We start from the raw sequence: 13,509 nt of genomic DNA on the forward strand, positions 1-13,509 counted from the left end.
ACTTTCAATGAAGGTAGCACTTGTGTTAATTAAGATTTTAGTGACTTTGTAATGGTATAATGATCACAGAACACCACATAATTTTTCTTGAGTTTGAAAAGTGATGAAAGTGGTCATGAGGTGGGCACAGCACAGTAGGCTGCTGACATGCTCATTCATTATATTGTCATCCATCAAGACTTGCATAACTTGAGTGAAGGTTAGAATTCATTGTATTTATAAAACTGGAAATTCATTGATAAACTGAAGGATCTGAATTATCATTGATACACATGGTTCATGTCCTTGTTTTTTTTTTACAGGTTTGTCAGTTCCAAGTCTGGCAAGATCTACCTCCATACTGATATCCGTATGCTGATCTTCCGCAAGAGTGATGCAGACGCTGCCAACCTCCACAAGACCAGCGTTCCTTATGAGTTGCGCTCCTTCACTCACGGCCCAACCAATCCAAAATTTTCTCCAAGGAAATAGAGAAAGTGCCACATTCTTCAACTCTCCTCCAGTCTGCCAAGGGATGGTGCATGTGGTGTGACTTGCCAGGGCCTCTTGGCAAATGTTATGAAGTATTGGCATAGACCTGACAAGAGTACTTGCTTTTAAGGGTAACCACCAGTACAGTTTAAGAGAAGTGTATCAAAACACCTTATTTTAGATAATGGATGTATGGTGCATTTAACAGTAGTTTTTATTCCTATCATATTCTTATATAATGAAGTTGGTTGATATATTGTATGAAAGATATAATGACATAACTTCCAGAATTTCTAATAACATATTTTAAAAATCATATTACAATGCAAAGATAATGCTTCCAATATGAGCTGTTGAATGTGGATAAAACCATCCTGTGGAAAATGCATGAAAGATTTCCCAGGTGATGATATAAGTCTGAGTGACTGAGTGACCTATAAGTTCCTTATCAACTTGTGTGCTTGACTTGAACTAAGGTGTGTGTGTGTAGGAAGAGAGACTTGAGCCTGACGGCAGGTGTGCTGCCAGCAGGCAGCTGCTGCCTGTGAGTAGTCCAGGTGATGATGTGTCTGCAAATGTGATAGTGTTTATGAATAATGATAGTTGATCTCAGTATTGTCTATAAATGATGCAGATTGTTTTAAGTCTGTTGTTCAGTCATGTGATAAAATCACGGTTGAGTTTTGCCAACCGTTTTCACTGTAGTTGTTTTGTGAAGGGTTACAAATTGTTTTGTCTCTTCTTTACTTATTACATAAATTATTCATATGGTGCATCCTTTGAAAGATTTTACTTGAAATGTATATTTCAGTAGTAATGGTAATCAAGTTTCTAGATTTCTTATGTTTAAAAATTCTTTATTAAAAAATTGTCTTCATAGCTGAAGTTACTTTTCATAAAAGTAACAAAATTATTTACAAATATAACTTGCAGATGAAAACACTGAAATACTTGCCTCAAGTCTTCAGTTGTTACTTAAGACAGATTTAGTATGTAATATCAGTCAGTGATCTTTATTTCGACATTTTTGTACCGAACTGTGATGATGCGCGTTTGGATACCAAGAGATGAAAGACTCCAGGAAAATTTTGGTACCTTGAGGTTTGGTACAAGAATATCTCAATGAAGATTGCACGACAGTATTCATTAATGTGCCTGTATTGTATATTTTTTTTAATGTTGAACTCTGAAATGTTTGACAATTTGATAAGCTACTCACCCTTTGGTGGCTTAGGTCTGTAATGACTCCTTTCTCCAGTGACCAGAATCTCTTCCTACTGAGATTGCATGACTATATTATGTATAGAGAGATGTACTATATGTCACACTATATATTCATATTCTCTGCAGGATATATCCATACTCTTCAAAACTTATAAATAGTAATTTTCATATTCAAAATCAATGCGGATATATCTGATTATCTGATGCTTGACTAACCTCTATTGAAGGTGAATTAGTGATATAATGTTACATGAGAGGTCTTGACCAACAGCCCCTCTGTGGGCTGTGTAAACCCTAGAGCCTGGCACTGAGCAAACTGACAAGTACTTTGGATAAAGGAGTGATGATTGGAAATTTTGCATTGGAGAGAAAAAACTTCAGATTGCAAGAATTTAATGGACTTTTGTAGATGACTTGTGGTTGTAAACACATTTATGTGGCAATGAAACCTGATGCTTTTAACTTGACTTGCATGTTAAGACCTTAATCTACATTTGATTAAGTTTTATTGAGGGTTATTCAGCTTCATGTATATATATAGAGATTTTCTTACATTACACACATCTCCAGTCTCACTGAATTAAGTTAACTGGGAATCTCGTTGGCAGTGGTAACAAAGAATATGAAACTCCTGAAATTGACTGACATACCATACACAGAAAATTACCATGCTTGAGGTTAAAGATCCATGGAAAAAAAATTGTGAATCAAAGTTGCATTCTTAGTTTTCAACAGCTTTGTTTTTCAATTGCTTTTGTTGAAAATGCTTTTGACTTTTATAAAAAATGTCTAAACAGCTGTACTATAAAACCAGTGTGCTCCCAGACACTATTTTCAAGGTTCCTGAGGAGTAATGCTTCCTTTGAAAGCTGCCACCCAACTGTGGACACTACTTTACCTTAATGGAAACCAGAACATGCCAACAGATCTGCATCTCTATTTGGCACTACCTTTCAAATAACAAGAATCTGCCAGTGTAAATTCTAATAATTATCATAAAATGTGGAAATCACTGGTATGTTATCAACTCATTTGAAACTGTAATAACTTTGCCCACCTAGAAATCTGTTTTTTTCATTATTTATTAATGGAAAAGTGTCAAAAAAATACATCATCAATGCTTCTTCTACCTGAACTCCCATGTTTGTGAATAAGGTAGAATCAACCAGATGCATCACATTGCCTTAATATTTGTAGAATTTTTTACAACATTCAGGTTTGGTGCATTACAATTTCCAGTGTCATTATATTGTGTTGGAACATGAGGCAGTGGAAAAGAACAGTAGCCACGCTGACACAGTACCTGTCCCTTGCAAGACAAGTTGTTTACTGTAAGGTCATAGTGACCAGCCCACAGCCCAGAGTAAGCCAGTAGTGGCTGGAGGGTCTATGGGCTGGGATGGGATTACATCACCACTAGCTCTACAACCAGTCTTATTTATTGATTAACATTTCCCTTAATGTTTAATGAAAAATGGTACAGCTGCAGATGACTCTCAACATGAGTTAACAGAAAAGTAAGATGCATGACCACAATAAACATGATTTGAATGAGCAATCATACATATCAAAATAAGTTCTAGTGAGATTAATTCATGGTTAGGTGAATGTTATTTACCATAACCAGAGACTCTAAAAGCTTCAACAGTATGAGTGAATAGATCTTCAGATTGTTGAGTATGAATGCCTGTAAAGGACCTAAAGCCTGAAATTTCTTAGGGTAAACAAACACGCACAATATTCAAGTACATGAACATGTACTATTTTTAAGCTGAGACTCCTTGTATATTGTGACAGTTATGACCTACCAGTATTGAGTTGGTGAACTGTTCAATCCACCAGTCATTGCATGTTTTAATCTGACTGCCAGAATGTGATGTAATGTTAATGCACATGTGTGAGGGTTTTTTTGAAGGTTCTTGAGTAGGATTTAGATTGATTTGAATGTGGATCCATTACTCTTTTACAAACTAATCATATACAAAATTTTGTTATTGTTTGAAATTTGCACAGTAAAATGGGAATTTCTGTAGTATTGCAAAAACTGGAAATGCATTTAAGCCACATGACTACTTCCTTCAAGAAAAATCTGATTGATTACACTCTTCATAAAAGTGGCATTTATCTGATGTGTAGTCATGGTTAAATGTTTTTTAATATATAAAATACTGTTACTGCAGTGATTTTAAAATTATGTTCATCTCAACATATATTCATATTTATGAAATTTGTTTTGAAATGTCCAAAATTATGACCAGCTGTTCACTGAACTACTTCAGACTAAAGGCAATATTATTTTCCTGTATGGACCTAAATTTTTGCCAGCTCTATTTACTGATTGTTTACCAATAGGTGTTACTGTTTAAAAACTTACATTCAGATAATGATTAGTGAATTTTCTGATTTAATATTAATTTCATGACATGATGACATCATATCAGAGTTATATTATTCCAGCCAGAGTTCTTCTTTTGGGTGCTTTTTAATGTCAAGTGGCAGAGTGCAGAATCTTGAATTACTCCATTCAGATGTTAGGCCATTGAATCCACCACCACCACAGCCCCATCCCAAGGAAAGGTTTAGCTGCCCTGCATGATACAGAAAGATGCAAGTTTCAGCAGTTGTGCATTGAATGTCATGAGAAGTTATGCATAAACACAGACAAACTAGGATGAGGGCTGGAAAGGAGTAGCATCAGGTAAATGTTAAGCTTCCTCCTTGTCTTTCCTTTTCTCAGCTTTAACTTTGAAATGTAAATAATGTACAGTGAGTGTTAATAGATTATATGATTACCATAAGGATGCATTGTCTCATCAAATATTTGTTAAAATGTAAGATTGGTTTTTTTGTCAAATGTTTGCTGAAATCTGTCCTTGGATCCAATAATCTGATGAGTCTTTGCTGTAACTCCTTAAAAGGAAGTCTTTCGCTGTAGTTTTAGACAAATCCTCAATTGTCCAGACTTAAGAGTACTGTAGGTGAAAGATGTTAGTTTTATTACAAACATGTACATAGTCTACATCTATTTATATTATTATGGGCTTAACCAACTCTTAATGTATCTTAAAATAAAACTGTAGCTTGATTAAGCTTGTAATTATCTTTACTTGTTTTGAAAATTCGAGTGAAAGTCGGTCTTATAGCACTGCATTTCAAAAGTCTCATGACTAGAGAATTGTCATCTTGTATGTTTGCCGTCTCTGAACATCTCATAAGCATTACCTTGATGCTGGTGGTGATCTTGTTTTGATGGCTAGATTCTGGAGGTTTTCAGTCACTCCAGCATATATATATATATATATATATATATATATATATATATATATATATATATATATATATATATATATTGAAGATGAGGAAATGTTGGTTTCTTTTGAAAACATTTAGGGAAAGACATACATTACATATAACACTGGAATTTATTTTGAATACCTTCACAGGGTGTTTGAACTTAGCAATAGGTAAAAACAATGAAAATAATAAAACAATGAAAATAATATATCAAAATTGGGCAGCACCAGGGCTGGCAACCTGCACCCAACAGTTCAGTGCTCGCTGTGACCTCGACATAACATATCACCTGAGGATCACAGGCAAATCAATTAGATACCATATTGTGTAGTAAACTTTTTTTTTTTTTTTTCCAATATCTAACAAACAACCAGAAGAGTAAGTTGATGATTATTATAAGAGTGAAGTGGAGACATTAAGAATTTTACTATACAGATATAAAAGGTTTTGCTTATTTGGAAGAAATCTATGCTTAGTACGTACATAAAGGACTTTTCAGTGAATATATTGTATGAACCAGTACTGTAAACTTTCGTCACTAAACAATTAACATAGCTCATCTAAAACTTTGCCAAAATACTATCAACCCTTGCTTTACTGACCATTTATTGTAAAGTTTGCAAATTGTACTCAAAATATAATTATAATGTTAGGGATGGTTCCTGCTGACTAGTGGAGTTTTTAAAAAATCCAGTTTGTAGCTGTACACAAAATAAGAAATGTATATCTATCATCACTTTTATATATCAATATTTTGAGTTACAATGATATGATGTATTTATGTGGATTACTTATTTAAATTCTGATGAAGATTATCACGATTAATGGATATCAGGATGCCACAGGGTGTCTGATAAACATGTCACATGGGCATGCACACCAGCCCTTCCCATTAGAATCAACACAAAGTCCTTGGATGCATCATTGTTATTGTTCTGTCATTTCTAAAAGGTTTCCTATTCACAAGGATTAATCTTAGACACATATTGTGGCAGCTCACCTAAAAGCAAACCTGTGGATAACAATTTTTAAGCATTTTTCAGTTTATGGATTCCTCACCTGCAATTCAAAACATGTTACCTTATTTTGATCTCTCTGTTGGCACTTCTTTTAACTACAACTACTAAAACATTTTGCACAGTCACTTCATTGCTTTCTGCACATGATCTAATCATGGAAACTTTTTTCCTTCTAATCAAATCATCAAAAGTTCTATGGTTTACTGGGTGGTTAACCCCAAAACTACAAGTTTTCAATATATTACAGCAGCATTTTACATTGTCCTAAAATCTGATATACGAGACTGCAAGTCAGTCCAAGCAGTGCAGGGCTACAGCATGGAGGGATGATTTGTATCTACACTTAATACTATAATCAACATTACATTTGTGTAAAATGAAAAGAATAGCTATAGCACATCTACATTGAAGAACAAAACAGACAGCAGATAGACATCAGTCAAATAAGGGCAGTCTGGATAATATGAGAAGAGATATGTGTGGAAGCCTACATGTCTGCTTGTGACAAATCAAAGTAAATATCAAAATCACCACCACTGTTGTCAGGAGTACCTTGCTAGCCACTGATTTAACATGGATATGGGACATGCATACTGCACACATTCTTGCTTAAGAATTACTGTATATATGGTACTATTATATAAAATATGATAAACTGTATGCACAATGTATATAAAAGTTTGATAAGTGTGGCACAATATATCCAGGAAGTGATGCACACTGAGCTCTGTCTCACACTGGAGGAATTCAAAACATTCGGTGCTTGGTCACCTTTTTTGTCAGACAGTCCACATGCCCACACACATGTATGTGTGGCAACACACACACACACACACACACACACACACACACACACACACACACACACACACACACACACACACACACACACACACACCAGTACCTAAATTATTCATTAGAACTCCGTATGTATCTATGTTATTGTAGATATGCATATAAAACTAAAAACCATATGTCATACATCATACAAAAATATCCACACTCTCATACTCTTTTAGAACACCAAGCTGAACATGACAGTGAACAGACCCCAAAGTGTGCTGTGCTTTGGGCAAGGCAAAGACCAATACCCAGGCACCAACACTAACACAGGCTTCCTGTGCCGAGTGTGTTGGGGCTTGAGTGGTTTGTGTACAAAGTTACTGTGTGACATGTTCTGTCAGGGAGCACAGCAGGATGAGCACCACAGGGAAGTAGCACATGGAAGTGGCACTACAATGTGACTGGGATGGGTTGACTTGCTTCATTTATAATACAGAAGCAACACATGTACAAAAATATTTCCATATTTCCAGTGTGCTGCACACAGGATTCACTACAGAATTTATCACAAAATGGAGGCTGCCCTTATTCTCACTTATTGTTTTGAAAATGTATATTGAGACAATATTCAAAACTTATGAAATAAGTTTGTAAAATGTAACAAATACTCCAGAGAAAGCTTCAAAAGTTACATGAAAGAAATACTTTTGCTTTATAGGTTTAACTACATATTTGTCATTCAGTTCAACATGTATACTTCTGCACCGTCCTATTTGTGGCCACAGAGACTTAGTGTTAATACTACAAAGAACTTGGACCACTGGAGAGAGGGAGAGAGAGAGGTACACTGAAGTTGGTCACTGAAAACAGCACGAGTACAGGTAAAGTTGTCTACAAGTCATTCTAAATGAACACCAATTATGGTATATTGAGTTAAGCTACAGGAGACTAGAGAAAGGATATGTTATGACATGGTATAAAATCAGTTAACCTTAACATAAAGACCAAACTTAATCTAAGAACAAAAACAGCTCATGTGGAAGAACAGTAGACTGAGATGTGTGAGGATTACTGGTGTAGACAGAGGCACTTGTAAAAGCCTCAAGGAAGAGGAAGGTGACATACACAAATTGTGCTGCTGTGATACTTGTTAGTTCAGCACAAATATACAGAGCTCTAAACTTTTATATTTTGCTTTTCTGTATAAAAAGCATTTAGAAAGCCACTTGAACATAAGTTCAACATCTTGTCTCACATTCACAACCGAGTAAAGGATGCAGTGTGTTGTGCACTGCATGTCTGGCTCTGACACCACTTTCTTCCACCTCACTTCAGTCTCCAAGGTGCCTACTGTAAGACTACCATAAGAAAAAATACTGTGCTCATGTCATTATATAGAGCTCTTATGTCTTTCAGCTCTGCATAAAGAATCACTGTAAACCTTCAACCTTGGCATACTCATACATTAAATCTACAATAAAATCAATCAATCAACAGTACAGTTTTAATGAGACAATTTTCTTGTTTCAATGAGCATGGCCCAAAGGTGATGTGCTCCATATATGTCCACCTTCATTTCCATGCCACTGGGCTTCTTATTCTTCAATGTATTAATAGAATACACATGTACTCACAGCCAAATCACATCTGGAAACAGCAGCATAAGCTTGGTTCTGTATAAAAAATAACAAAGAAAATAAGAAAATAAAAAATGAATACAGTGAAATGTGGCACCTATTCATGCTTCTTCCCTTCCATGGTAGTGTAACTGCCAGTCAAAGACGCTTCCTGTCTAACTACTACTGATGAGTACATGACACCAGCAACTCTAAAATAAACCATTCTGACAATCACATAACGACACAGAATTTTGACACGGTCCTGGAGTCTCCAGCATGGTGAACCTTTTGTGCTGAAACAGGTGAGTCACAGTCCACCCTTGACAGCAATGAGGGAGACTTGTACAGTATCTGGGAACTGGAGGGACTAGGGCACACTGGCTCACTGGACAAACTATGTGAAGTTTTCAATGGAAGATGTTCCAAGTTCTTTTTGTTTTGTTTTATTCTTAAACTTCTAGAAATTTGAGAAACACTAAGGGATCCTCGAAAACTTCCCCTTGATTCATCTTTCAGATTTTCAGGAATATCTGAAAGCTCTTCCTTCAACTTTGTCTGGGAAGATATTCGTTTCATCACCTCGAGCTTCTCTGTGTTGGGGGTTGTGATGCGAGTCTTGACCGTGGAGAGTGCCTCTGGGGTGGTGGCAGGCGTGGCCTCTTTCTCAGCTGCCTGAGGTGTCATGGGAGCCAGGCCAATGGTATCAGAGTCATCAGAGGGATGGATTACAATGAAGTTTCGTTTGATGGTCCCATCTATCATCATGCTGCGGACACCAACTCTTTTCCCTGAGTTATCAAAATGGCTATCCTCTATCTTGCTAGATCCTAGTTTTGGATTTACTACTCCAGGGTCCTCTAAGGAAAGCTTCATTGAGGTCAGTCTTACTCTTTCCCGATTTCTTTTGGATCCAAGATTTGTTGCACTCTTGCTCTTTTCTTTTTTCAGGGAGAATGAGAAAAATCTAAGGTCCCCAGTCTTGGAAGTTGGTGAAGCTGACCGTGTGCCATTAGCAAGGAGCTCCTGAGCCTCCTCATCAGATGTGAGGGCCAGTGAGGAGTTCCGGTTCCTAGTCTTCTCCCTTAGTTTAGGTGTTCGGGGAGACTTCTGGGGCTTCCTCCTTGGGGGTGTGGGGCTCCTGATGGGAAGGTCTCTGAAGCTGTTGTGACTGTCGTGTCTTCTTCGTGTTGTTATCTCTCCCTTCTTGGTTTCTGAATTCTTAGATACTGTATCAGGTTCTGGGGCCTGGGAAGTGCCAGTGGATTTATCTGGTGTGTTTATACCCTTGTCTAAAATAAATGTACTGGGCTCTGGGGTTTGGGGAGGGGCAGCTGGTTTATCTGTAGTTTTGTCTAAACAACTTTTTTCTTTTCCATGGCTCTGTAGCACCTCCTCAGTGGATCCTGAGCAAGAGTCACAGGAAAACTTAGCCCTAGAGAGTGAGGGTGATCCTGCATCAATGAAGACAACATCACTTTCATCACTGAGGTGAGGGATGTCGGATGTGGTAAGAGTCTTCTCTGTGTCTTGAGCATCAGTCTCTCTATCTGATTGTTCAAAGATGTTGTCAGAAGACTCAACAATTTTTAATTCCACAAGTTTTAGGTTTTCCCTTAGTTCCTCCTTTATGGATGTCTCAGGAGTGCTGAGGTTAGCTTCATTCTTGCTCTGAGGCAGAGATTTGCTTCGTCGAGAAGGTTGCTGCACAAATTCCCTTAATATTGCTGCATGGTCTATTTCAGGAGTGGACCTTCTGTTCTGGACTTTATCATTGCTAGTGATAGATGTTGGTTCATAAGTATTCTGTAGGAATGTTTGGCTTGCATCTTTCTCCTCTGATGTGGCTTGTAAGGAAGAGTCATCTGGTACTTGCTGATTGAGGTTGCGTCCTGAGTTTGGGGATGATATGTGGTCTTTATGGGCCTCTGCAGTTAGCTGCCTGTTTTCATCAATAGCTGACAACTCCGACACTTTGGTCTCTATTTCTTCACTGTTTCTGGATATCCTTTTCTTGTCATGCTTCCTGTATTCTTCAGGCAGCTGAACTGCATCCCCTTCAACACTCTCCCTGCAGGGATGTGCTGAAGGATCATTATGGCTAAAGCTCTTCTTACCATCATGGTCTTGGTTTTGCTGGTCATTAATGGTTGAGGTGCTCTCCTGCAGACATACAGTAGTCTGGGTGTTGACTTTGCTGGTTTCATGGACTGCTTGATGCTTCTGTATACTTTCAGTTGAGTCTGCTTTATGTTTAGAGTCCTCATCATTTTCCTTAATAGCAAAGCTCTCATCACTGTTGAATCTGCTTTCCTGAAAGTCATTTTCAAAATCTGAATCTGTGTCTTTCTCTCCAGCTTCTAACAGAGTGTAATTGCTTCTGGTGGAGCGGCCCTGGAGGGCAGACACCTGCTCCACTACTGTTGTCAACTCCCCATTGGAGCTGCGGGACCTGCGGATGACAACGGGGGTGTTGCCATACTGGCTGACAGATGATGAACGACGAGTCCCAAATGTGAGATAGTTCCTGAGGATGCCATCGTCCAAGTCCTCCTGCACAAAAGAATGGGAATGATTGACCCTAATGCACATTACTCCAGACAGAGACATAATGACATACTATTATTATGTTTAATATCTTACAGCAAGGATCATGACCTAGCAGTCAATGGCAACTGTGACTATTAGCTCAATCAAGTACAATATCAGGAAATTATCACATGTAATGAAATTATAAGTCACAGGTGTTAAGAGTACTATAAAATAATAAAGCTACATAAAAAAGGAAGATCATGAATTTATATTTGTAGTACTAAGTGCTCTCGGGATGACTCCGTACTGGCAGTATCCCAACACACTACATTCAGTATGTTTGGTGCCTAATTATACTAATCTATGCTGAAAGTTTATACAAAAGAAGAGTATATACAGTGGAACCTCGACCTACAAATGCCCCTACTTATGAGAAATCCGAAATGTAAGCTGTCACTCAGTTGATTTTTCTTTTGCTTCAGCTTGCGAGCCAAAATCCAAGCTGTGAGCTAGCTCCAGATACCCCACCGCTAACTGGTGCAGCGAATACAACATCCACGCAGCATCCTGTGTTCTACTTGTTCAGTTCACATTTTTTTCTTTTCCCCATGGAAGCATTTCTTGTGCTGTGCTAGCATTTTGTGCTTTTTGTGCAATTATTAAGCCAAATTTCTTTTATCTGACCATGGGTCCTAAGCAACTGAGTGCAAAGAACAGTGCTGAGAAGAAGAAGTGGATGATGTCCATTGAATTAAAGCATGAAATTGTAGCAATTAAGTTCAGCAATAAAGTGTAGCATTAAGAGTATAACGAATAAGTTAAGTGATTAAGCGATAGAGTTTATGGTGAACAAATATGACTAAAAAGCACAAAATAAAGCGAATTCCTCCCATCTCCTCCACCTACCTCCTCCACCCTCCACCTCTGCCAGCATCTTCTGTTAGCCCAAGTCGCCTAATCTCCAAGGTAAATACACTTTATAAAATCAGTTTATTTCTTTACATTCTCTTTTCTTATGTTTTACTATGTTTTATACGATATTTTTTATTTATAAACACCTTTTTCTTATCTAAAACATGTAACAAAAAAAATTGGGATGTTCTGTGAAGGGCTGGAATGGATTAATGACATTTCAATTAAATTCAATGGGGAAAATTGATCTGGCATACGAGCAAACTGAGATACGAGCTCCGTCATGGAACAAATTAAATTCACAAGTTGAGGTTCCACTGTATTTGATGTTTCTATTGATCTGACAAATAAAATTCTGTTTCCTCTGAATGGTAACTATTTAGCATGAATAAATTACAAACCTTGAAGAGGATGAGAGCAGTATCTTTGTAGCGCTTCTTGATGCCCGCAGCATCTGTTGGATAGGTGCAGCTGCGGCACTCCTCCTGGAACCTCTGTATCAGGGCCTCAGTAGACAAGTCGTCCACCATCTTTCCCTTTTTCCATCATACTGGTTAACTGCAGTCACACAGTAGGCTAATTAATTGAGGGAAATGGAAATGGTTGCAGCCTTCCTAGATCTGTGGTGGGTTTTTGGCACTGGGTAATGCAGAGGCTAATACATGAGATAAGAATGATGATAAGAATGATGAGAAGAATGGTGAGCATCACAAGACCAAAAAAGATATACAAGGCTGTGCACCCTGTGTACTTAAAAAAAAAAAATAGTGTCATGGAAGTTCACAACTTTCACTTGTTGGCTGGATCCAAAATAAATTACTACAGAAACTTATATGGAATTCCATGTACTTTTTTGCCTTCCCCACTAAAAAATCCTGATTTCTAACCTCACACTTAGCTACTTGTCTGGATGACCTTGGTAACTTTTACTGAGGTGAAGCATACATTAAAACCTTAACGGATGTTAAGTACAATAAGTATGCAGCACAACACTGAAATGTTATGGAAATTAGAGGGGGAGGTATAATTAAGCAGATATCCCAAGTTATGCTTCACAGATAAACCATATCTGATCTCTTCTCCCCTAGTGTACTGAGATACAAGGAAAAGTGTGTATGTACAAACCTAACTATTACACAGCACGTTAAATAACAACTGCATATACTGTAATTTGCATGAGTGAGGCTACACAGATGTTCCCTACCTTCACAGAGGGAGGAGCAGCAGCCACAAGCAGGCACCTCTGGCCTGCAGGTAGTGTTGCCACACGCCGCGGGAACACTGTTCAACACTTCTCTCGCCGCTACGGGGATGGCTCATGGGGGTTTCTGGCCACGGGGGACAATATTTACAGGTAAAAGCACATAATTCTTCCACCTGATAACGAACAGATAGACGTGGACATAGGTTCAGGTGAGGAGGGCTAGTCCTTACAACGCCAGGTATCAGCGTATCTTCCTCTACGAGGTAACTTGATTCCGTCCTTTGCCTTTTCTCGGAGGGCAGACTCCCCGCAGCACTCGAGTCTAGTCCCTCATTTCTCGACCACCAGCCTGCCTCCCCTCCCCACAGGTCGTCTGCCTCAGGAAATATAGACGTTAAAACCCATGAGAAAGATGCACACAACACTCCCTTGAACGTATACTCATACCCTATCA

General features: G+C 38.0%; 2 protein-coding genes across 5 annotated transcripts in view; one reads left to right on the forward strand and one right to left on the reverse strand.

Moving 5' to 3' along the window:
- LOC135110426 (atos homolog protein A-like) overlaps positions 1-4,780 on the forward strand; it is a 68,328-nt gene extending 63,548 nt beyond the window's left edge. For all 4 annotated transcript variants that reach the window (XM_064022751.1, XM_064022750.1, XM_064022749.1 and 1 more), the window contains one exon: positions 303-4,780. In XM_064022751.1, coding sequence (XP_063878821.1) covers positions 303-471 — 169 coding nt within the window. In that variant the 3' untranslated portion in view covers positions 472-4,780. The remainder of the gene's footprint in view (positions 1-302) is intronic.
- A 323-nt stretch (positions 4,781-5,103) lies between these two features.
- On the reverse strand, positions 5,104-13,438 carry LOC135110430 (uncharacterized). The gene is made up of 3 exons (XM_064022763.1): positions 13,056-13,438; positions 12,253-12,409; positions 5,104-10,960 (listed from the first exon to the last, which is right to left on the reverse strand). The coding sequence occupies exons 2-3, from the start codon at positions 12,379-12,381 to the stop codon at positions 8,642-8,644; spliced, it is 2,448 nt and encodes an 815-aa protein (XP_063878833.1). The 5' UTR covers positions 12,382-12,409; positions 13,056-13,438; the 3' UTR covers positions 5,104-8,641.
- Positions 13,439-13,509: the final 71 nt, after the last annotated feature.

Source organism: Scylla paramamosain, chromosome 20 (genome assembly GCF_035594125.1).
Source record: "Scylla paramamosain isolate STU-SP2022 chromosome 20, ASM3559412v1, whole genome shotgun sequence".
NCBI classification, from domain to species: Eukaryota; Metazoa; Arthropoda; class Malacostraca; order Decapoda; family Portunidae; genus Scylla; species Scylla paramamosain.

Coding starts and splice junctions, on each gene's coding strand:
- LOC135110430 (XM_064022763.1), bottom strand. CDS start 12,381: ATGGTGGACGACTTGTCTACTGAGGCCCTGATACAGAGGTTCCAGGAG. Junction 10,961..12,252: donor CTGCTCTCATCCTCTTCAAG/GTTTGTAATTTA, acceptor TCTTTTGTGCAG/GAGGACTTGGACGATGGCAT.